Consider the following 24,141-nt stretch of genomic DNA (forward strand, 5'->3'; position numbering starts at 1 on the left):
TAAGAAACAGAAAGGAATAGAATCAACATCAACAAAAAGGGCATCCACACCAAAACCCCATCTGTAGATCACCAATATCAAAGACCAAAGGTAGACAAAACCGCAAAGATGGGGAGAAACCACAGGAGAAAAGCTGAAAATTCTAAAAACCAGAGCGCCTCTTCTCCTCCAAAGGATTGCAGCTCCTCGCCAGCAATAGAACAAAGCTGGACGGAGAATGACTTTGATGAGTTGACAGAAGTAGGCTTCAGAAGGTCGGTAATAACAAACTTCTCCAAGCTAAAGGACCATGTTCAAACCCATTGCAAGGAAGCTAAAAACCTTGAAAAAAGATTAGACGAATGGCTAACTAGAATAAACAGTGTAGAGAAGACCTTAAATGAACACATGGGGCTGAAAACCATGGCATGAGAACTTCATGATACATGCACAAGCTTCAATAGTCGATTTGATCAAGTGGAAGAAAGGGTATCACTGATTGAAGATCAAATTAATGAAATAAAGCGAGAAGAGAAGTTTAGAGAAAAAAGAGTAAAAAGAAATGAACAAAGCCTCCAAGAAACATGGGACTATGTGAAAAGACCAAATCTACATTTGATTGGTGTACCTGAAAGTGATGGGGAGAATGGAACCAAGTTGGAAAACACTCTTCAGGATATTATCCAGGAGAACTTCCCCAACCTAGCAAGGCAGGCCAACATTCAAATTCAGGAAAAACAGAGAACACCACAAATATACTCCTCGAGAAGAGCAACCCCAAGACACATAATTGTCAGATTCACCAAGGTTGAAATGAAGGAAAAAATGTTAAGGGCAGCCAAAGTGAAAGGTCGGGTTACCCACAAAGGGAAGCCCATCAGACTAACAGTGGATCTCTCAGCAGAAACTCTACAAGCCAGAAGAGAATGGGGGGAAATATTCAATATTCTTAAATAAAGAATTTTCAACCCAGAATTTCATATCCAGCCAAACTAAGCTTCATAAGTGAAGGAGAAATAAAATCCTTTACAGACAAGCAAATGCTGAGAGATTATGTCACCATCAGGCCCGCCTTACAAGAGCTCCTGAAGAAAGCACTAAAAATGGAAAGGAACAACCGGTACCAGCCACTGCAAAAACATGCCAAATTGTAAAGACCATCGATGCTAGGAAGAAACTGCATCAACTAACGAGCAAAATAACCAGCTAACATCATAATGACAGGATCAAATTCACACATAACAATATTAACCTTAAATGTAAATGGGCTAAATGCCCCAATTAAAAGACACAGACTGGCAAATTGGATAGTCAAGACCCATTGGTGTGCTGTATTCAGGAGACCCATCTCACGTGCAGAGACACACATAGGTTCAAAATAAAGGGATGGAGGAAGATCTACCAAGCAAATGGAAAGCAAAAAAAAGCAGGGATTGCAATCCTAGTCTCTGATAAAACAGACTTTAAACCAACAAAGATCAAAAGAGACAAAGAAGGCCATTACATAATGATAAAGGGATCAATTCAACAAAAAGAGCTAACTATCCTAAATATATATGCACCCAATACAGGAGCACCCAGATTCATAAAGCAAGTCCTTAGAGACCTACAAAGAGACTTAGACTCCCACACAATAATAATGGGAGACTTTAACACCCCACTGTCAATATTAGACAGATCAACGAGACAGAAGGTTAACAAGGATATCCAGGACTTGTACCCAGCTCTGGACTAAGCGGACCTAATAGACATCTACAGAACTCTCCACCCCAAATCAACAGAATATACATTCTTCTCAGCACCACACCGCACTTATTCCAAAATTGACCACATAGTTAAAAGTAAAGCACTCCTCAGCAAATGTAAAAGAACAGAAATCACAACAAACTGTGTCTCAGACCACAGTGCAATAAATTAGATCTCAGGATTAAGAGACTCACTCAAAACTGCACCACTACATGGAAACTGAACAACCTGCTCCTGAATGACTACTGGGTACATAATGAAATGAAGGCAGAAATAAAGATGTTCTTTGAAATCAATGAGAACAAAGATACAACGTACCAGAATCTCTGGGACACATTCAAAGCAGTGTGTAGAGGGAAATTCATAGCACTAAATGCCCACAAGAGAAAGCAGGAAAGATATAAAATCGACACCCTAACATCACAATTAAAAGAACTAGAGAAGCAAGAGCAAACAAATTCAAAAGCTAGCAGAAGGCAGGAAATAACTAAGATCAGAGCAGAACTGAAGGAGATAGAGACACAAAAAACCCTTCAGAAAATTAATGAATCCAGGAGCTGGTTTTTGGAAAAGATCAACAAAATTGATAAGACTGCTAGCAAGACTAATAAAGAAGAAAAGAGAGAAGAATCAAATAGATGCAATAAAAAATGATAAAGGGGATATCACCACCGATCCCACAGAAATACAAACTACCATCAGAGAATACTATAAACACCTCACGCAAATAAACTAGAAAATCTAGAAGAAATGGATGAATTCCTGGACACACACGCCCTCCCAAGACTAAACCAGGAAGAAGCTGAATCTCTGAATACACCAATAACAGGCTCTGAAATTGAGGCCATAATTAATAGCCTAGCAACCAAAAAAAGTCTAGGACCAGATGGATTCACAGCCGAATTCTATCAGAGGTACAAAGAGGAGCTGGTACCATCCCTTCTGAAACTATTCCAATCAATAGAAAAAGAGGGAATCCTCCCTAACTCATTTTATGAGGTCAGCATCATCCTGATACCAAAGCCTGGCAGAGACACAACAAAAAAGAATTTCAGACCAATATCCCTGATGAACATCGATGCAAAAATCCTCAATAAAATACTGGCAAACTGAATCCAGCAGCACACGAAAAAGCTTATCCACCACAATCAAGTCGGCTATATCTATGGCATGCAAGGCTGGTTCAACATACACAAATCAATAAATGCAATCCATCACATAAACAGAACCAATGACAAAAACCACATGATTATCTCAATAGATGCAGAAAAGGCCTTTGACAAAATTCAACAGCACTTCATGCTAAAAACTCTCAATAAACTAGATATTGATGGAACGTATCTCAAAATAATAAGAGCTATTTATGACAAACCCACAGCCAATATCATACTGAATGGACAAAAACTGGAAGCATTCCCTTTGAAAACTGGCACAAGACAGGGATGCCCTCTCTTACCACTCCTCTTCAATATAGTGTTGGAAGTTCTGGCCAGGGCAATCAGGCAAGAGAAAGAAATAAAGTGTATTCAATTAGGAAAAGGGGAAGTCAAATTGTCCCTGTTTGCAGATGACATGATTGTATATTTAGAAAACCCCATCATCTCAGCCCAAAATCTCCTTAAGCTGATAAGCAACTTCAGCAAAGTCTCAGGACACAAAATCAATGTGCAAAAATCACAAGCATTCCTATACACCAATAACAGACAAACAGCCAAATTATGAGTGAACTCTCTCCCATTCACAACTGCTACAAAGAGAATAAAATACCTAGGAATCCAACTTACAAGGGATGTGAAGAACCTCTTCAAGGAGAACTACAAACCACTGCTCAATGAAATAAAAGAGGACACAAACAAATGGAAGAACATTCCATGCTCATGGATAGGAAGAATCAATATTGTGAAAATGGCCATACTGCCCAAGATAATTTTATAGATTCAATGCCATCCCCATCAAGCTATCAACGACTTTCTTCACAGAATTGGAAAAAACTACTTTAAAGTTCATATGTAACCAAAAAAGAGCCCGCATTGCCAAGACAATCCTAAGCCAAAAGAACAAAGCTGGAGGCATTATGCTACCTGACTTCAAACTATACTACAAGGCAACAGTAATCAAAACAGCATGGTACTGGTACCAAAACAGAGATATAGACCAATGGAACAGAACATAGGTCTCAGAAATAATACCACACATCTACAACCATCTGATCTTTGACAAACCTGACAAAAACAAGAAATGGGGAAAGGGTTTCCTGTTTAATAAATGGTGCTGGGAAAACTGGCTAGCCATATGTAGAAAGCTGAAACTGGATCCCTTCCTTTCACTTTATACAAAAATTAATTCAAGATGGATTAAAGACTTAAATGTTAGACCTAAAACCATAAAAACCCTAGAAGAAAACCTAGGCAATACCATTCAGGACATAGGCATGGGCAAAGACTTCATGACTAAAACACCAAAAGCAATGGCAACAAAAGCCAAAATAGACAAGTGGGATCTAATTAAACTAAAGAGCCTCTGCACAGCAAAAGAAATGACCATCAGAGTGAACAGGGAACCTACAGAATGGGAGAAAATTTTTGCAATCTACCCATCTGACAAAGGGCTAATATCCAGAATCTACAAAGAACTTAAACAAATTTACAAGAAAAAAACAAACAACCCCATCAAAAAGTGGGCAAAGAATATGAACAGAGACTTCTCAAAAAAAGACATTTATGCAGCCAACAGACACATGAAAAAAATGCTCATCATCACTGGTCATCAGATAAATGCAAATCAAAACCACAATGAGATACCATCTCAGACCAGTTAGAATGGCAATCAATAAAGTCAGGGAACAAAAGATGCTGGAGAGGATGTGGAGAAATAGGAACACTTTTACACTGTTGGTGGGAGCGTAAATTAGTTCAACCACTGTGGAAGACAGTGTGGCGATTCCTCAAGGATCTAGAACTAGAAATACCATTTGACCCACTGATCCCATTACTGGGTGTATACCCAAAGGATTATAAATCATGCTACTATAAAGACACATGCACACGTATGTTTACTGTGGCACTATTCACAATAGCAAAGACTTGGAACCAACCCAAATGTCCATCAATGATAGACTAGATTAAGAAAATGTGGCACATATACACCATGGAATACTATGCAGCCATAAAAAAGGATGAGTTCATGTCCTTTGCAGGGACATGGATGAAGCTGGAAACCATCATTCTGAGCAAACTATCACAAGGACAGAACACCAAACACCTCATGTTCTCACTCATAGGTGGGAACCGAACAATGAGAACACCTGGACACAGGGCAGGGAACATCACACACCGGGGCCTGTCAAGGGGTGGGGGGCTGGGGGAGGGATAGCATTAGGAGAAATACCTAATGTAAATGATGAGTTAATGGGTGCAGCAAAGCAACATGGCACATGTATATCTATGTAACAAACCTGCACGTTGTGCACATGTACCCTAGAACTTAAAGTAAAATAAAAAAAAATTTTAAAAAGGAGGAAGAAGCAGCAACAGATAAATATGGGATTTTGCCTAAAACTCAAGCTATTCAACATTCAGTGAGATAGAGATATGGCAAGGAAAGGTTACAAATGTCATCACTTTCTCTTTTATGAAACTATTGTCAGTATTTCATTAGTAATAATTATGCATTTTTTCATTTTACAAATAGAAATGAATCTTTTAATTAAAAAAAAAAAAGAAAAATGTATGTATAGGTGGCTCTGGCCTGCAGATCTCAAGTTTTCTTCCTCTCTTTCAATTTCTGGTTGTATATCCAAAAAACACTCAACAGCTACAGATTTTAATCTTTGTAACATCTGCAAAAATTAAACTCAAGGCTGCCTATTAGTAGCTTTTCCAGAGCAAACAGTTACATTCACATCACATTCACACTATAACATTCATGTCCATTATTAAATTATGGCTAGAGACACAGGAGACATTATCAAAAAGTGTTATGTTATACAAAAGGTTGAAATTAGCAAGAAGAAAAAAAGAAACAGTAAATAACAAAGAATAAACTATTTACATGTGAGATTACATTTGTTTCAAGATATCAGCACTTGACTAATCAGCCAGCCTTCGTAGAGTTAGTGTGCACAGCAGTGAAGACTATTGTTTTGATTTACCTTACACTGACTGTCCTTTCTTCTAGTAAGAGCACACCTTTCCCTCCAGAGCAGGCACATTACTCTATGTCGGGCCAGTGCCATCTCAAACCTGGTAAAGTGACTGGTCCAAAGGTGAGCAGATGACTCAAGCAAAACCAATTCAGATTTTCTCTGGGATAATACATGGCTATTGGGAGAGAGAATTTCTTTACAGGGGTTTTTATGCTGCGAACCAAAATATGGAGCTGTGTGAGGCAATCTGTTTCTTGTCACATAGAAGAAGGACCTCAATAATAGGAGGGAATAAGAGCAACACATAGAACAGAGCAGAGCTGAGAGAGATAGAACACTGACAATATTGTTTGAGACTCAGACTAGTTTGTTCCTGAAACCAAAATCACCTCTGGGGCTTCCAATATTGGAGCCAATAAATTATCTTTTTTATTTGTTTAACTGCTTTGAGTTGGGTTTATAACACTTCCAACTTCAAACAGTCGTAGGTTACAGCCAATCAGGCAACTTGAAACCATAAAAGAAAACTCTACCTGAGATTATCTAATTGAAGCTGTACATGCATCTGTCTTTCGGAAAGTTTGTTGAATTCTTTCTCCTGACTCGTTTTGAATGAACTATATTCCAATTTCACTGAAGAAAGCTCCTTGTCAGCAGAATGAAGGACTACTCGCAAGTCATGTACCTCACTTTTCAAAACTAAAAAACAAAGAAAACACATCCTCAATAGGTTTCTTAAAGCAGACAAATAAATCTGATAGGTACTATTCCCACAATTAGCAAAATCAAGTCGAAGAGACTATTTTAAGGAAAAATGTTGAAGAATTAAGTGGCGGGTACCTAGCAGCACTGAGATTTCTGTTTTCTTCCTCTCCCTTGCACATGGTTTTTGGTAAATTTCTACTGAAATGGAAAGAGTTAACATCTGTCCCTGACTTACAGGTCACTTGACTTTGCTAGATTTCTCCTGTAAAATGTGCTTCAAAACTCCTAATATAAGGGCAGGCACAGTGGCTCATGCCTATAATCCCAGCACTTTGTGAGGCTGAGGCAGGCGAAATGCTTGAGGTCAGGAGTTCGAGACCAGACTGAGCAACATGGGAAAACCCTGTCTCTACCAAAAATACAAAAAATTAGCTGGGTGTGGTGGTGAGCACCTGTGGTCCCAGCTACTCAGGAGGCTGAGGTGGGAGGATCACTTGAGCCTGGGAGGTGGAGGTTACAGTGAGCCGAGATTGCACCCACTGCACTCCAGCCCGGGTGACAAAGTGAGACTCTGTCTCAAAACAAACAAACAAACAAAACTCTTAATATAAGAAAAAAAATTAAAAGATGTAACATATTTTAAGTGAGCTCATCTTAGTTATTGAAAATCCCTTGGAAATTTGCCTAAACTTTCCAACATGGGTTAACTACTTCAGGTCTTCTAAGACAACTACAACTGCAAATAGTATTAGTTAACTTTTTAGTTCAAAGAAAATAGAATGGCTATCTCTTTTTATCTCTTTTTGTTTTAGCTTTATTACAAACCACTGCAAATACTTTAATGAAGGGAAAAATAAAGTGAAAAAATTGGGAATCAAATGATATTCCCAAATCTACAAACATGTACAAATATATAACCTACGCTTTGTTAATATTAAAACATTCATGAATTCAAGACATTTCATTTTCAAAGCAGCTTATTTAAAACTTTAAGCAGACTGGGCGCGGTGGCTCACGCCTGTAATCCCAAGCACTTTGGGAGGCCAAGGTGGGTGGATCACCTGAGGTCAGGAGTTCGTGACCAGCCTCGCCAACATGGCAAAACCGCGTCTCTACTAAAATCAGCCGGGCTTGGTGGTGCATGCCTATAATCCCAGCTACTTGGGAGGAGACAGGAGAACTGTTTGAACCCAGGAGCCGGAGGTTGCAGTGAGCCGCCGAGATCCCGCCACTGCGCTCCAGCCTGGGTGACAGAGCAAGACTCCACCTCAAAAAAAAAAAAAAAAAAAAAAACAACCAAAGAAAAAAAAATTAGCCAGGCATGGTAATGCACTCCTGTAATCCCAGCTACTACTCAGGAGGCTGAGGTGGGGAATCACTTGAACTCGGGAGGTGGAGGTTGCAGTGAGTCAAGATCATGCCACTGGACTCCTGCCCGGGTGACAAAGCGAGAGTCTGTCAAAAACAAACAAACAAACAAAAAACTTTAAGCAAACATTTGTATCATTTGTTTGTGGGCAACGATAGAGAAATTTACCTTTTATGATATATTACTGTTACTTACTACTGCATGCAAACTGCAGTCTGGTTATCAAACAACAAATAACAACAACAAAGCAACCATCCAAAAACACAGGAAGAGCATTTATTAATAAAAGTAAAAAGATATTGAGTTACAGTATTCCTTCAAGCCACAAAGCTCCTGATAGAATAACTTACAGTCATTTTTAGTTTGAGTCTCTTGAAGTTGCTTTTCAAGGACATTCAACTGTGAGAGAAGCTCTTCCTGCTGTTTGGTCCAATCAATTCTTTCTGATGAGAAAAGCTTTGGGAAAAAAGATAAATTTATTGGAAAAGGAATACTGGCATGCTAAGATGCACTCCAAATCATTAACCTGTTTCTTTTTTTTTTTTTTTTTTGAGACAGAGTCTTGCTCTGTCACCCAGGCTGGAGTGCAGTGACGCGACCTCGGCTCACTTCAACCTCTGCCTCCTGGGTTCAAGTGATTCTCCTGCCTCAGCCTCCTGAGTAGCTGTGACTACAGACCCATGCCACCACGCCCAGCTAATTTTTGCATTTTTAGTAGAGACAGGGTTTCACTACGTTGGCCAGGCTGGTCTTGATCTCTTGACCTCAGATGATCCACCAGCCTTGGCCTCCCAAAGTGCTGGGATTACAGGTGTTAGCCACCGTGCCTAGCCTCATTAACCTGTTCCTGTTTTTAAAGTCTAGTTTTAACGTCTCTGACCAGAAGAAAATTGGCTGTCCCCATGAACTACAGTAAAGATGATTAACAACTACGAAGCCATGGACAGTCCATCTTGGTTTCTTCTAAACACATAGCAAGGGATCTATTTGCATTATTGACTAAGTCAGCCAGGTGCAGACTATGCATGCCTGTCTCATTATCAGAGCAGCGTGCTAAGTAACAAGGTAGAGAATACAGCTCAAATAAGCCTTCATTAAGGCCATGTGACAACATTTTCTTTCTGTGATACTCTCTGAGTATGTTTCATGCATACTCAAGGATGTTTGAGGATCCTTGAGGATGCTTCCTCAAGGAAACATTTGACGGTACTTCATACATTTTCTGAGGCTGTGCTCTTGGTCTCACCTCCTGCATTTGGGTAGAATGATGTTCCAGTTTGTCAACATGCTGCTGAAGCTTTAGGTTTTTATGCTCTTCTTCATCCAATTTGGCTTGAAGAGCACTCATTTGTTCCTGCAACACAAAAACTTCAGTCATCAAAATTTATTTTAATGGAATTCTCAAACATTCCACCATTTCTTCTGCATTAAAGAGACAACAAAACAAAACAAAATAAATTCAAAACCTCATATGAACAAAGGTATCAAAGGCCTGTTTGGAGCCAGAAAACAACATCAAAAAGTTATATACTAAATGATTGCTAATGTTTCAGATTTACACTTGTGGTCCATTAAAGTAGACACTTTGAAATACAAAGGAAAGAAGTGATTAAAATTAAAATCCTGGATTAAATGATAGAGCCATCTTGAGACTTCTAAGAAGCTTCCTCAGGGCTGCAAGCGGTTACCTCCATGGCCTGGAAAGGACAAAATACTGGGGTTTGGGGTGGTCTGGCCCACTCCAAGTTTTACTGGACAGTAGAAAGCCTTATTAAAAAAATTAACAAACCATAAAAATTCTGGAATAATCAAATTTCACATTATTTCAAATATACTAAAAGCTGTCTAAAATTTGATCTATAATAAGATTCTTTTAACTTTCTTTTTTTTGAGACAGTTTCGCTCTTGTTGCCCAGGCTGGAGTGCAGTGGCGTGATCTCGGCTCACTGCAACCTCCGCCTCCCAGGTTCAAGCAATTCTCCTGCCTCAGCCTCCCGAGTAGCTGGGATTACAAGCATGCACCACCACACCCGGCTAATTTTGCCTATTTAGTAGAGACAGGGTTTCACCATGTTGGTCAGGCTAGTCTCAAACTCTTGATCTCACGTGATATGCCTGCCTCGGCCTCCCAAAGTGCTGGGATTACAGCGTGAGCCACCACGCCCGGCCTCTTTTAACTTTCTTTAGCAGATACAGCACTTTGCTATATAAACCAGTTCTGGAACTTGGAGCTAGCGGCCAACTGGTCATTTTATACACTAGGGAACCAAAGGCCATGGAGAATGACTTGCTAAAGATTGTAATGTAGAGACAAAAAGCAAGAGTGAGCTGATTTCCAATCTAGGAATGATTATAAACCCACACTTAAAAAGATATGATTTTAATACTAAGCACTTTTGAACACTGTAACTTTAGGGAATTAAAATAACAAAGCAAATGTATTTAAATGGATGTCCAGTTACTTATTTTTTCTAGAACAAAACATTACCTGCACTGTTCTAAGCTCTTCAGAAACGGCCTCAAAAGCTTGTTCATTCATCTCAGGTGGAACTGGCTCATTTAATATATCATTATCTAATATGCTAGAATTCTCAGTGTATAGAGAGCCAAAGCTTCCCATTTCAGGGCTTAATTTTGGTACTGGTCGGGAACGAAGTTGGTAGGCCTTGGTTGGTGTAGTTATAATCTGCAGCAAAAAATGATTATGGAAAACATTAGCACATATTTAAAAGGGCATATTTAATAATTTTGTGAATAGAGAGGATAAAATTGAAATACTATTCATGAAAAGAAAGGAAAAAGTGCCCTTGAGACACAGTACAAAAATGCTCAAGTGGAAATAAATTTATCAATTCAATGCAGTTCCAAGCAAAATTCTAATACAATTTTTAAAAATAAACTTAATGAGCTGATATCTATTTTCATACAAAGAATAAATGTACAAGAAGAGACAAGACAATTAAAAAGAACAAGCCAGGCACGGTGGTTCATGGCTATAATCCCAACACTGTGGGAGGCTGAGAAGGGGAGGATCACTTGAGGCCAGGAGTCCAAGACCAGGCTAGGCAACATAGTGAGATCCTGTCTCTACCAAAAAAAAAAAATCATTTTAATTAGCTGGGCATGGTGTCCCGGGCCTGCAGTCCCAGCTACTTGGGAAGCTGAGGCAGGAGGATCCCCAGAGCCCAGGTGTTCTAGGTTGCAGTGAGCTATTATCACACCTTTGCACTCCAGCCTGAGTGACAGACTGAGACCCTGTCTCTCAAAAAAATAAAAAGAAAAAGAACAAATTAGGAAGACTTCCCCATCTGATATAAAAATACATAGGGGTATGGGAGTATGGTCATTAAAATAGTGCATTACATTACAGTACATTATATTAAAACAGTACATTAGCTTATGTACATTCAAATAGAACACTGGGAGGAAATACAAAGTCCAGAAACAGAATTATTATTATTTTTTGAGACAGAGTCTTGTTCTGTTGCCCAGGCTGGAGTGCAGTGGTGTAATCTTGTCTCACCACAACCTCCGCCTCCCAGGTTCAAGCAATTATCCTGCCTCAGCCTCCCAAGTAGCTGGGACTACAGGCACACACCACCACGCCTGGCTAATTTTTGTATTTTTAGTAGAGATGGGGTTTCACCATGTTGGCCAGGCTGGTCTCCAACTCCTGGCCTCAAGTGATCTGCCCACTTTGGCCTCCCAAAGTGCTAGAATTACAGGCGTGAGCCACCACGCCCAGCCCAGAAATAGAATAATTTTTCTGTGGAAATTTTAGGTATCAGGAGTAGTTCAGACCAAAGCTGCACGCCACCATGCCTGGCTAATTTAAATTTTTTTTTTTTTTGGAGAGGTAGGGTCTTACTATGTTGCTCAGGCTGGTCTTGAACTCCTAGACTCAAGCAATCCTCCCGCTTCTGCCTCCCCAAGTGTTAGGATTACAGATGTGAGCCACTATGCCTAGCTGTATTATTTATTTTTAAGTTAAATCCCTTTCTCATACCATTCAAAAGAATAACAGTGGATACACAAACACCTCAATGTAAAGCAAAATTAAAGGCAAAAAAGTCATAAAGATAAAAGGTCAATAAACCTGGCTACATCAAAAATATAAAACTTCTATATAACAAAAGCATCACATGCAAAGATGAAAGACAAGCAACATGATGGAGGAATATATTGGCAGTATACCTAACAAACAAATGCTTATTACATAAAAACAAAATCTGAAGAAAAATATAAAAAAACAATAGTTTTTCTCTTTCTTTTCAGGGAATAGGATATACAAATGGACATGAACATATGAAAAGATATTTGAAATTAGAGAAATGAGAATTAAAACCTTAACAGCAAGATCTCATTTTTTACCCATCAGATGGTCAAACATTAACAAGCCTGACAATGCCAGTTCCTGCGGACAGTGCTGGGAAAGGAGTGCATCTATGCATCTATGCTGCGGGAACAGGGCACTGGGAGGGAGCTTCAGTTTGACTCACTCAAATGCTAAGACATCCTAAAATGACCACTTCTCCTTTAACGGAATCCACCCCCAGAGAATGCATGCACTGGAAACCATCTACTTAAGCCATAGAAACCTAGGGTTAAAATGAGGTAGGTACCAGTTAATATGGAAAGATCCAAGGCATATCCCTCAAGGGGATATCCCTCATGGTGCTTCAAGCTCTATAATTCAAGCTCTATAATTCTTCTGTCCCTCAAGGGAGATGCCTTGGATCTTTCCACATTAGCTGGTATGAGGCTCATATCCCTTGAGCCTCACGTTAACTGGTATGAGGCTCATATTCCTTGAGCCTCAAATCCATATGAGGCTCATCTTCCTTGAGCCTCATATCCAAATAAGGCTCTAGGTACCAGTTAATGTGGAAAGATCTAAGGCATATCCCTGAATTAACAAAAGCATATTATGGAATAACATATGAAGAATGATTTTTTTTTAAAAAAAAAGCAAAACAATAAACAATCTAGGAAACAACTCTGTGTTTTCTCAGTCTGTATATATTAACGTTACAAAAAGGCTAAGAAAAAGGACTAAACTACCTCCAAGGATTGTGGGGACAAAGGATTAGATTAGATCCAGATTGGAAGTGATGCTGAAAAGGAATTTTAACTTTAACTTGAAATATGTATTTTTCTTCTAAACAAAGAGAATGTATTCATATAGTAGTTGTCCAACTAAAACAACAACAAAGGCTCTGAATTGCTATGCCCTTCCTGGCAAACCTTCTAATCCTCTGAGTCCTGTTTGCTCAGTCATAAAAGGAAGAAGTAGGACTAGAATGCCATGGTGCTTCAAGCTCTATAATTCTATTGTGCTAAGGGGCTACAGACACAGAATTATAAAACATTTGGCAGTATTCTGCAAGTATTTTTCAATAATTTCTTACAAAAACTTCAAAGACCACCTTTTTAAAAAAGCAACAGTAAAAAAAAATTCTGGTCAGGCACGGTGGCTCACACCTGTAATCCTAGTGCTCTGGGAGGCTGAGGCTCCCAGGAGGATCGCTTGAAGCCAGGAGTTCAAGGCTGCAGTGAGCCATGATCATGCCACTGCACTCCAGCCTGAGTGACAGAGCAAGACCCTGTCTCTAAAAAACAAAACCAAAAATAAAATCAATCAAAATTTAAAAATAATTTTTAAAAATATTTCTACCTGTATAGGAAAAAACCCAGCATTTTCCAGGTTGAATAAATCATTATATACCCACATAACATTCTTGAGCCGCTGCCAAAACAAATAAAAAACCAAAACAGAAACAAAAAAGGGGAGAACATTTTTTCCCCTGCAGACATGGGACAAACTCTAAAATATTGCTTTAAAACACACACACAAACACAAACACACACACACACACACACCCTCAAGCTGTAGAATGATGTTTATGTTATGCTACCATTTGTGTAAAGTGAGAAAATACTTGGTGACATCGATTGACTTGGTGACACTGATTGCCTCCAGTTCTTGGTTGGCTGGAAAGACAACGGAAGCGAAGAGATTTGCTACTAAATACCTTTGAAAATTTCAGTCACAGGCTGGGTGCGGTGGCTCACACCTATAATTCCAGCAGTTTGGGAGGCCGAGACAGGCCGATCACCTGAGGTCAGGAGTTCGAGACTAGCCTGGCCAACATGGTGAAACCTCGTCTCTACTAAAAATACAAAAATCAGCTGGGTGTGGGGGCAGGCGCCTGGAATCCCAGCTACTCGGGTGGCAAGAGGCAGGAGAATCGCTTGAACCCAGGAGGCAGAGGTTGCAGTGAGCCAAGATCGTGCCACTGCACTCCAGCCTGGGCAACAAGAGTAAAACTCCGTCTCAAAAAAAAAAAGAAAAGAAAATTTCAGTCACATAAATTACCTATTCAAATGAATACAAGTAGTCTTCCATTAAGTGACACAAAAAGCACCACTACTAAAAATAATCATTATAAATAAACATCTATTTATATTCTAAGACATATAAGGAAAGGTTTTCTGTCTTCTCTATTTCTTTCTTTTACTGAAAAGAACTTGAGGCCGGCGCAGTGGCTCTTGCCTGTAATCCTAGCACTTTGGGAGGCTGAGGCAGGCAGATCACGAGGTCACGAGTTCGAGAACAGCCTGGCCAACATGGCGAAACCCCATCTCTACTGAAAATACAAAAATTAGCCGGGCATGGTGGCAGGCGCCTGTAATCCCAGCTACTCCGGAGGCTGAGGCAGGATAATCGCTTGAACCTGGGAGGCAGAGGTTGCAGTGAGCTGAGATCACGCCACTGCACTCCAGCCTGGCCGACAGAGCAAGACTCTGTCTTTAAAAAAAAAAAAAAAGAAAGAAAAAAAAAGAAAAAAACTTGAATTCAAGCTGGATTTGAATTCCTGGGCTCAAGCAATCCTCTTGCCTCAGCCTCCCAAATAGCTGGGACTACAGGCCTGCACCACCATACCCAGCTAAGGAAAAAATTTTTTAACCTTCAGAAAACTGGATACAAAAGCTGAAATCAGTATCACCTCCTCAACCTTTTGTTTTCCTTGTGTACTTCCTTTCTCTCTCCTCATTCTCAGTTGTTCACACATTTTTTTTTTCTTTTATGAGGGATGTGGTTATTTAGGACAAAACCCTCTCGTTTTGTGGCACCTGTGATCCCTTAGCAGTCTTTGCCCATTAGGGTTTCTATTCTACTGAAAACTTTGAGGACATGTTATATTGTAGCAACAGCTGCCATTTTACTGATATCTACAAGGTACCAGGCAGCTTATCTATCTCATTTAAGTACTCTAAAACTCTGCAAGTAAATTACCTTTATTTCCAATTTAGAGAAAAGAAAGATAAGGCTCAGAAGTTAGGAAACCCTGACTAAAGTTAACGGCACATTCGAATTTGGTTTCAAATGCTGAATTCTTTCCTACCCCACCCTACCACTGGGGGGATACATCAGTGGGGTTGCTAACAGTAACCCAAGGACCAGTGTGACACCGGTGTTAATTAACTGCATGGGATGTCATCTGCGTCTGGAGATAGACCATGCAGACTCTCTCCATTATTAATAAAATGACATCGCACTGATTTAAGGTGGAAGTATTGTTCAGATGACCTACCTTAAGTGTTTCAGCATGAATTTTATTCAGCTGAGAAACTTCTTGCCGCTTGCAGGCTTTTGTTGCTTCCAAAAGGTTTTCAAGATTAAGGTTCGCTTTTTCCAAAGACTGTAGCTCTGATTCCAATTCTAGCTGCCTTTTCCTAATAGATATTGTAAAACGGAGTATTTCAGGTAATAAGTAATGTCAAACATTTATAGAGTACTTTACAGTTTATGCTCTCACAGAACTTTATAGTTATCTCTAAATCAGAGATATTATCTATTCTCTCAGATTATTCCCGTCATTCTCCAGTTCACTAAACTACAGCTCAGAGACTGTTTAAGGGATTCAACTAGTAAATGGTAGAGCTCAAATTCAAAAGCCCAAACAAATAGTCCATGATTATATCATATGTGATATGTCATTTTTGAACCAAACATTTGTTTATATTTTAGGGTAAGATTGATTTTAGTTATGAATATGATTTATCTTTGTTTTTACATAATGAGAATCAAGTAGGAATATTAACAAACCTATACTTCCTAAAAATCTTAACAACTCTGATTATCAAACTTAAATTTAAATAATTTACTATGCAAGTTCAATAGACTCTCAACAGGAAAAAACTGCTTAAGACACCTGTATTATCTAGTTCATTGAATATATTAGTAAAGAGCTAGAAGCATGCTTTTTCTTCATGTCAAAGTAGTTGCCACTATGACAGTTTAATATTTAAAGTAAAATGCCCAATTGAATTATCAATATTAACACTACAGCAAATGAACACTAAAAGAAAATAAGTGTGCACGCATGTGTATTTAGACTTTACCTAGTAAGTTCTTTGAATTCTTCATATTCTTGCTTTGAATTATTCAGCTCTGTCTGAATTTGCAGGAGTTGTGCTTTTAACTTCTCAGTGTTTGCAAACGAACATGGCTCTTTCTGAGCTTTAGGAGAAAATCCTTGCTGATCTGTTAATAAGAAAACAATCTCAGTCTTTTTTTTTTTTTTTTTTTTTTTTTTGAGACAGGGCCACACTATGTTGCCCAGGCTAGAGTGCCGTGGCTATTCACAAGCATGATCATAGTGTACTAAAGCCCCAAATTCTGGTCTCAAGTGAACCCCCTGCTTTAGCCTTCGAAATAGTTGGGACTACAGGTGCATGCTACCATGCCTAGCTTTACAACTTCAGTGTTTGACAAACAAAAATAACAGGACACATTTTCTAAGTTCTCTGTCAGGTATCAATTTTGGGCCACAAGGAGGAAAAATGAGAAATGGGTTGGAAAGTGAGCCCTAAAATACAAAAGCTTATAACTCAGCAGAAGGCACAGGATGTGACACAGTGTGCCAAAGGGGATTAGAAGTCATGTTTAAGAAGCAGATGCCACAGGATGGAGAAGTGTAGTTAAGGCAACACCTTTCCCATTAGGAGAAAGAACAAACAATGACGAAAGTGTGGCACGCCTAATGCTAGACAGAGAAACAGCAGCCAGTGAATCTTGTAGGAATTAGTGCTAGCAGCTAATGTTAACAGCCAAGGAATTATTTAGAAAAGGAAACAAATAGCAAGGGCAGCAGGTTGTAAGAACCTGGTATCATCTACCAGGTAGAAAATATTAATTTTCAGGAAATGCCTAGAACACTGAATATGTTGAAGAGAGTCCACTGACTTTCGGTGTGGGAAAAGATCATGTAAAAGTTGCTTAGAGAATGATCAATGTTTAGAAACTGATGAGATCCAGACATTAGTATCTTCTGAAAGGAGTAAGTCAAGGTATTATGGAGGCCAAAACAAAATGGCCAACAAAATAAAGGGCACTGTAGGGAAAAGTAGTTTAAATAAAACAGAAAACCTAAGTCAGGCATGCGGGCTCACATCTGTAATCCCAGCACTTTGGGAGGCCGAAGTGGGTGGATCATTTGAAGCCAGAAGTTCAAGACCAGCCTGGCCAACATGGTGAAACCCCATCTCTACCAAAAATACAAAAATTGGCTCAGTGTGGTGGTGTGTGCCTGTAATCCCAGGAGGGAGCCTGAGGCAGGAGAATCGCTTGAATCCAGGAGGTGGAGGTTGCAGTGAGCCGAGATCACACCACTGCACTACAGCCTGGGTGACAGAGTGAGACTCCATCTCAAAAAAAAAACAACAGAAAACCTGATAGTAATTTTGCATCTAGTATCTTAAGTCTCTCCCCAACCCAGTTACTGTGACTCTGATTATTCTATTCAGTCATAACAGAATGGAAGAAGGCTTAAAAAATGAAATTTTAAAAAGCAAAGAGACAGTCTTCTTTATGAATGCAGAATAAAAACATTAGAACTTTCTCAATTTCAACCTAAAAGGAAACCAAGGCCAAGTCTATGATAAAAGACCATGAAAATATTAACTCTAAGACTGGGGCAAACACAGACTTTGTTACCAAATCCCAGGGTATGAACACCAACAGTTGTCAAGACTGTAAGGCAGATTTAGTAATAACTAAACCACTTTTCACATAGTATGCAAACTTATGAAAGTAGTATGTAACTAGAGAGTGCATACATTGGTAACCACAACACCAGGACCCAAACACATCAGGACCCAAACACTGTGCTATGAGTCTGACCTTTCTACATCTCTTATACTGCACAGGCCTAATTAGATTGATAAACATTTCAACTCTATTTTTATTCACGTTTGATTAGTTAAACACTTTTCATTTCAAATACTTTAAACAGGAAAATTTAGTAAAAATTTAATGTAGTATCTGAATCAATCTTTTTATCAATAAAACAAATACAATGAGTATTTTCTTGTTATATCTATTAGCTTACATAGTTTATGCTCTGTGATTTTTGACCAAAAAAAAAGTTTAGTAAATACCTTTCTATAACATAAAAGAATATGTGTATAAGACATTAGCATAGCAGGCCTGGAGGCTAAAATGAAGACCCTAGTCACAAGGCACTAAAAATGCTCTTTAAAACAGCCCCTTCCCATATGGCATGTATATACAACAATCATTTCTTACTTTTGTCACTTTTCTCTATGCCACTTATTTCAGAGAAAGCTTTTTCTAGTTTTGCAATGGTCTGGGCATCCATTTCTTGAGCTCTTTTCACAGGCTCTAATAATCTCAGTCTTCTATTCTCCTCCCTGAGGGAATGATTTTCCATAGCATACTTTGCAACTCTGGGGTGGTGCTCTATCTGTGACATAGAAGAATTACATGCATTATATATTTATAAACATTTCCTTAGTGAATTAGTTCCTCTAAAAAGCCATTAGAAAACTAGGTATGCACCTGCACTACTGGTGGTACCCTTCTGCAACCACCGTGGAAAGCAACTTGGCATTTGTGATCAGTTTGAAAATATGCATGTCCTGTAACTCTGCTATTCTCAGTTGGAGTCTAGACCCTTGAAATGTTCACCCACCTAAGGAGGTAAGCACAAGGGTGTACACTGTGGCAGGCTTTTCATGCAAAGGAGACTAGTTAAATCAACACACTGAAAAGAACAAGGACCAAATTAATCTTGTTAACCAAGATTAACTGAAAAAGGCAAAGTGCAAAAAAGTGTACAGGAGAAACAAAAGTAAAAATATCCACCCATATTAGTTTAAATATTCATTAAAAACTCCAGAGAGACAAACAAGAAGCTGATAAGAGATTTTGGGTTTTCCCACAATGTACCTGTATGACCTATCCATTCTCCCTAAGGAAAAGGAAAAACAACAAAAACTTTAAAAGGCACAACTCTAAAGAGCCTACTGACTCAAATAACCACAACTGCCCACTGGGTGAAATTCTGCATGGCCTGCTAGAGTAGCATACTATGTAGCAATGTCGCCACAACTTCTTCCTTTTCCCCTTCTCTTCCCTTTAACTATTTTAAAAAGGCAGGTAAAGGAATTATGCAATCACACTGTCAGAAGAATTCACTTAAAACAATTTCCATTGTATTAAAGAACAAGTACTTGCTGACAAATTTAGATTTGCTTTGAACTTCTTTTATTTTTAGAAATATTATAGATGCCCTATACTCACTTGTTCTCGCAGAGTTTGAATCTCATCCCTTAATTCTGAGAGCAAACGATCCTGCTCCTCAGGCAGAAAACCTCCCCGGGATTCCTTGTGGAGCTTTTCCAAGCGTATTATTTGATCCTCTCGGAATTTCACAATCATTTTATTAGATTGAATAAATTTTTCCTTTTTGAGGGTGAGGTCTTCTAATTGGGTAACTTTTTCTATCAGAGACTTAAATAAATTAATAATTTGGTTAAACATGAAAAATAATTCGACTTCCCTAAATTTTCATAAGTCCAGCAACAAATACTAATTTCACATTTAATCTTAAAGGCAAAATTTGATTTTTATAGCCTTCCATTACTTTATTGACTTGGTATTATTTATTTCACTCAGTAAGGCAATAAAAACCACACAGCAAAAAACTATCTTGAATCTCCTTTATTACTAATTCCATTTCCTACCTTCTTTTCCTGTTCAGATTTCTTAAAGAATAACATTGCTTCCTGGAAATACTCCATATAGTTAGTCTTCTTTTTGTCTGTAATTGATCCAATAAGAAAGGGAAGATGAAAAAAAATATTTAACACATTGCAAAACCAAGAGAACAGATAGCCTTTAATTGACTGCTCTCAACTAATCTAAAAGAATGAGACTGTGGCCGGGCACGGTGGCTCATGCCTATAATCCCAGCACTTTAGGAGGCTGAGGCAGACGGATCACTTGAGGTCAGGAGTTCCAGACCAGCCTGGCCAACATGGTGAGACCCCCCCCCACCATCTCTACTAAAAATACAAAAAAATTAGCTGGGCGTGGTGGCGTGGGTCTGTAGTCACAGCTACTCAGGAGGCTGAGGCAGGAGAATCACTTGAACCCAGGAGGTGGAGGTTGCAGTGAGCTGAGATCACACTGCTGCACTCTAGCCTGGGTGACAAAGAGAGACTCCGTCTCAAAAAAAAAAAAAAAATGAGACTGTCATCACTAGATTATGGATTTCAAATTAACCATTCTACATATTAGTTGTTCTTCAAAGAATAAGTTTCTCTTTATTTACTTAATATGCACAATAGATTACACATGGTGTAACAGAAGTAGAAGTAGATTTTTTTAAAAATTAGAGGAGTCCCAGGGTGCTGTGCACCTCTTAAGATCTGTTAATAATTCACCCTCTTGCCTTTATGGATTTCCAGTTAATTAATTCTCTACTAGCTATTCTTTGAAGAAAAATAAGTCTCTTTTATCCTATAGTAAACATATATAGATTACATATGCTACATAGAAGTAGATTTAAATGAAATTAATCTCTTTTTAGCACTTATTATAGATTATTCAAAATTATTTTAATTCCCCCTTCTCACTGCCTATGGTATCTGTATCTGATTACAAACAAACCACTATGTTCCTATATAGGAGAAATAAGCAGAAAGAGATACCTGTAGAAAAATTTGGGTTGCCTTATTATGTTGTGTCTATCACCAAGGGTCTTAAACTATTATTTGTATACAGTCTTCCCCAAGATAAACGACAGCGTGCTCATCCTACCTCTGGTCAGGAAGCTTTCTGGTGGTGTCTGTCCTGAAGCAAGCTCCGCCAGTTGTTCTTTGAGTCTCTTCACTTCAGCTTGGAGCTGGCTCACATTTCCTTGGGTGTCTTCATTTACTACTGCCTGTTCAGGAATTTTTTAAAAAGCATTAAAATAATGCTTTTTGAGTAGTACAGTCCTGTGTTTACATTTGTTTGGTATGATTTGTAGTGATGAACATCAAACAAAACTTCACGACCACCTCATAGTCTAAAGGACACAGGAATCACAGTGTGCTCAAGTGGGGAGGAAGCTTCCTTTTCTTGTGCCTTCAGACCTGGAGCCAGAGAGAGAGACAGCCCCAGCCAGGCTTTCTGCCCCCCAGCTGACTAGCCCTGAGCTGTTAGGCTGGGTCACCCTTAGCATCCGGGTGTGTTCACCTAATACTTCTTTCCCTGAGAACGACAGCCTTCCCCCACCCTCCCAATGGAGAAGAGCCAACACCTCAATGAGTATCATTTCCCTTCTTTCCTAGCTCCCTATGGGGAAGGAGCCTAGCCTCTAAGTGCATGATGACTTGCAGGGCTGGCTTGAGCTCGGCAGAAGCAACCTTCTCCAGAGGAATCCAACCTTTATTTTTTAACAGCCCTCTTGGAAGGAGGGGTTGGTTTGACACTTCCTTTTTTTTTTTTTTTTAATTTTTTACCACAGTAAATGATTATCTTCATTTTCTTAAAGAAATGTCTTATTTAGGACAACTTCTAAAAGGCTAAAGGACTCACAAACAAAATGTGCCACTGTGCGGCAGGATGTCAAGAGTGGGGGAGGTCACACATGTGTGGCATGTGTGGTGACAGGGAATATATGAGATCTCTTTGTACTTTCTGTTCAATTTTGCAGTGAACCTAAAACTGCTACAAAAATAAAGTTGGCCGGGCATGGTGGCTCACGCCTGTAATCCCAGCACTTTGGGAGGCCAAGGTGGGCGGATCACGAGGTCAGGAAATCGAGATCATCCTGGCTAACATGGTGAAACGCTGTCTGTACTAAAAATGCAAAAAATTAGCTGGGCGTGGTGGCACGCGCCTGTAGTCCCAGCTACTCGGGAGGCTGAGGCAGGAGAATTACTTGAACCCAGGAGGCGGAGGTTGCAGTGAGCCAAGATCGCGCCACTGCACTCCAGCCTGTTGACAGAGTGAGACTCTATCTCAAAAAAAAAAAAGTCGATTAATTAAAAAAATAAATCTTTAAAAAGGTCCACAAAGCCTAAAGGGTGATAACAAGTGCCAACAGCTGAGTACCAACCAGGTCAGATGACTCAGTTGTGAAATACCCAATACTCCAGCAAGGAAAAAACACCCTGTGACAGCCCCAAGGTCTTCTGTATTCTTGCTGTAAGCCCAATTTACTCACAGAAAAATTTAAATAGCACATCCTTAAACAAGTCCCAGATATTCTGGCACTTTCCACTGATAGGCTGCAAAGGGCTTACCATTGAGAGTGACTAGTAGAAGGCTCTTGGTTTGGTTCTTTTGTGTGTTAAGCAGCCATTTCCGGTTGCTTCTGATTCTTATGGCCAGCCTCATTACAAGGTACTACTGTACTTCTGACATCACTGTCCCATCAGTGACTTCATAATTCTAATTATTGCTGCAGTATAATCTCCAAAGACTTCTAGTAAATCTTAAGAGACTTAGGGTCAGGAAGCTCTAATGATTTTTCCTCCTCATCTTACTAGTACTCCATAGTCCAAGGAAATAAAATAAATGACTACATCTATAATCTTCTGATTCACCCAGGGAAAGGGGCAACATGGACCTCCTGATTTACAGCCAGTTGGTCTGAAAGCACGATAGGACAAGCTGGGGCTTGCAATTGGCATCAGAAGTTGGGAGCAGTCTTGTAGGACTGAGCCCTGAACCTGTGAGATCTCACCCTATCTCCAGACATAAACTGTCAGAATGGAACTGAATCAGACGACACCCAGCTGATGTCTGCTGCAGAACTGATTGGCTGTTGGCAGGAGGAAAGACCCACATACTTAATTTGCTTTCCCTTAAGAAAAAATTTGTCAGCTGGGTACAGTGGTTCACACCTGTAATCCCAGCACTTCGAAAGGATGAGGCAGGAGGATTGCTTGAACCCAGGAGTTTGAGACTAGCCTGGGCAAAAAAGTGAGACCTTGCCTGTACAAAAAAATAAAAAAATTAAGGCCAAGGCAGACGGATCACGAGGTCAGGAGATTGAGACCATCCTGGCTAACACAGTGAAATCCCGTCTCTACTAAAAAATACAAAAAATTAGCCAGGCGTGGTGATGGGCGCCTGTAGTCCCAGCTGAGTCGAGATCACGCCACTGCACTCTAGCCTGGGAGACAGAGCAAGACTCTGTCTCAAAAAAAAAAAAATAATAAAAAATAAATAAAATAAAAATTAAAAAAATAAAAAAATTAGCCTGGCATGGTGTTGCATGCCTGTAGTTCCAGCTACGCAGGAGGCTGAGGCAGGAGGATCTCTTGAGCCCAGGAAGTTGAGGCTAGAGTGAGCTGTGTTTGCACCACTGCACTCCAGCCTGGGTGACACAGCAAGACTATGTCTCAAAAAAAAGAGAAAAAACTAGTCAAGCAATAACAATCATAAGATCTAACCTAGGTCTCTAATTACATGTGTGATATAGAAGGGTAGGAAAGATAAAATAGAAATTTTGCATACAATGAGAAATAAATAAAAGTTAATGTTAATATTAGGGCAATCACAAAAATGGCATACTGCAAGCTTTAGTATTTTTCTCATTTATTTAATGAAGTATACGCCAGTATTTTACCTTGTTTTTAATCAGCTTGGCTCTTTGAGCAAAGTTAAGTGTTGATAGGGTTTCCCCAAAACACCTAGATCCAGGATGAACATTTGCAATTATGGCTGTTTTGGCATTACCTCCAAGGGAATCCTATTTAATGATAGGAATGAACACATTTTTGGTCAGAAATCACAAGATCTTTTTAAGCAAAGAAAATGTATACTCTTGCCACCAAGGCTGAGAGATTGTTCCACTATCAACTTCAGCATAACCAAAAGGTGCCCAGGAACCCA

The 24,141-nt window shown here is 39.3% G+C and overlaps 1 protein-coding gene across 3 annotated transcripts in view; it reads right to left on the minus strand.

Moving 5' to 3' along the window:
- The window catches only part of KIF15 (kinesin family member 15), a 92,422-nt gene that overhangs the window by 29,756 nt on the left and 38,525 nt on the right, over positions 1-24,141 (minus strand). For 2 of the 3 annotated variants that reach the window (XM_054483523.1, XM_063661977.1), the window contains exons 10-20: positions 23,876-23,998; positions 21,073-21,196; positions 19,995-20,071; positions 19,552-19,761; positions 18,535-18,712; positions 16,350-16,491; positions 15,539-15,680; positions 10,432-10,629; positions 9,190-9,297; positions 8,294-8,399; positions 6,403-6,568 (exon numbers count right to left, since the gene is read on the minus strand). In XM_054483523.1, coding sequence (XP_054339498.1) covers positions 6,403-6,568; positions 8,294-8,399; positions 9,190-9,297; positions 10,432-10,629; positions 15,539-15,680; positions 16,350-16,491; positions 18,535-18,712; positions 19,552-19,761; positions 19,995-20,071; positions 21,073-21,196; positions 23,876-23,998 — 1,574 coding nt within the window. The remainder of the gene's footprint in view (positions 1-6,402; positions 6,569-8,293; positions 8,400-9,189; positions 9,298-10,431; positions 10,630-15,538; positions 15,681-16,349; positions 16,492-18,534; positions 18,713-19,551; positions 19,762-19,994; positions 20,072-21,072; positions 21,197-23,875; positions 23,999-24,141) is intronic. The other variant, XM_063661978.1, reaches the window with a different exon arrangement.

The sequence above is a fragment of the Pongo pygmaeus genome, chromosome 2, assembly GCF_028885625.2.
Source record: "Pongo pygmaeus isolate AG05252 chromosome 2, NHGRI_mPonPyg2-v2.0_pri, whole genome shotgun sequence".
In the NCBI taxonomy this organism is placed as follows: domain Eukaryota; kingdom Metazoa; phylum Chordata; class Mammalia; order Primates; family Hominidae; genus Pongo; species Pongo pygmaeus.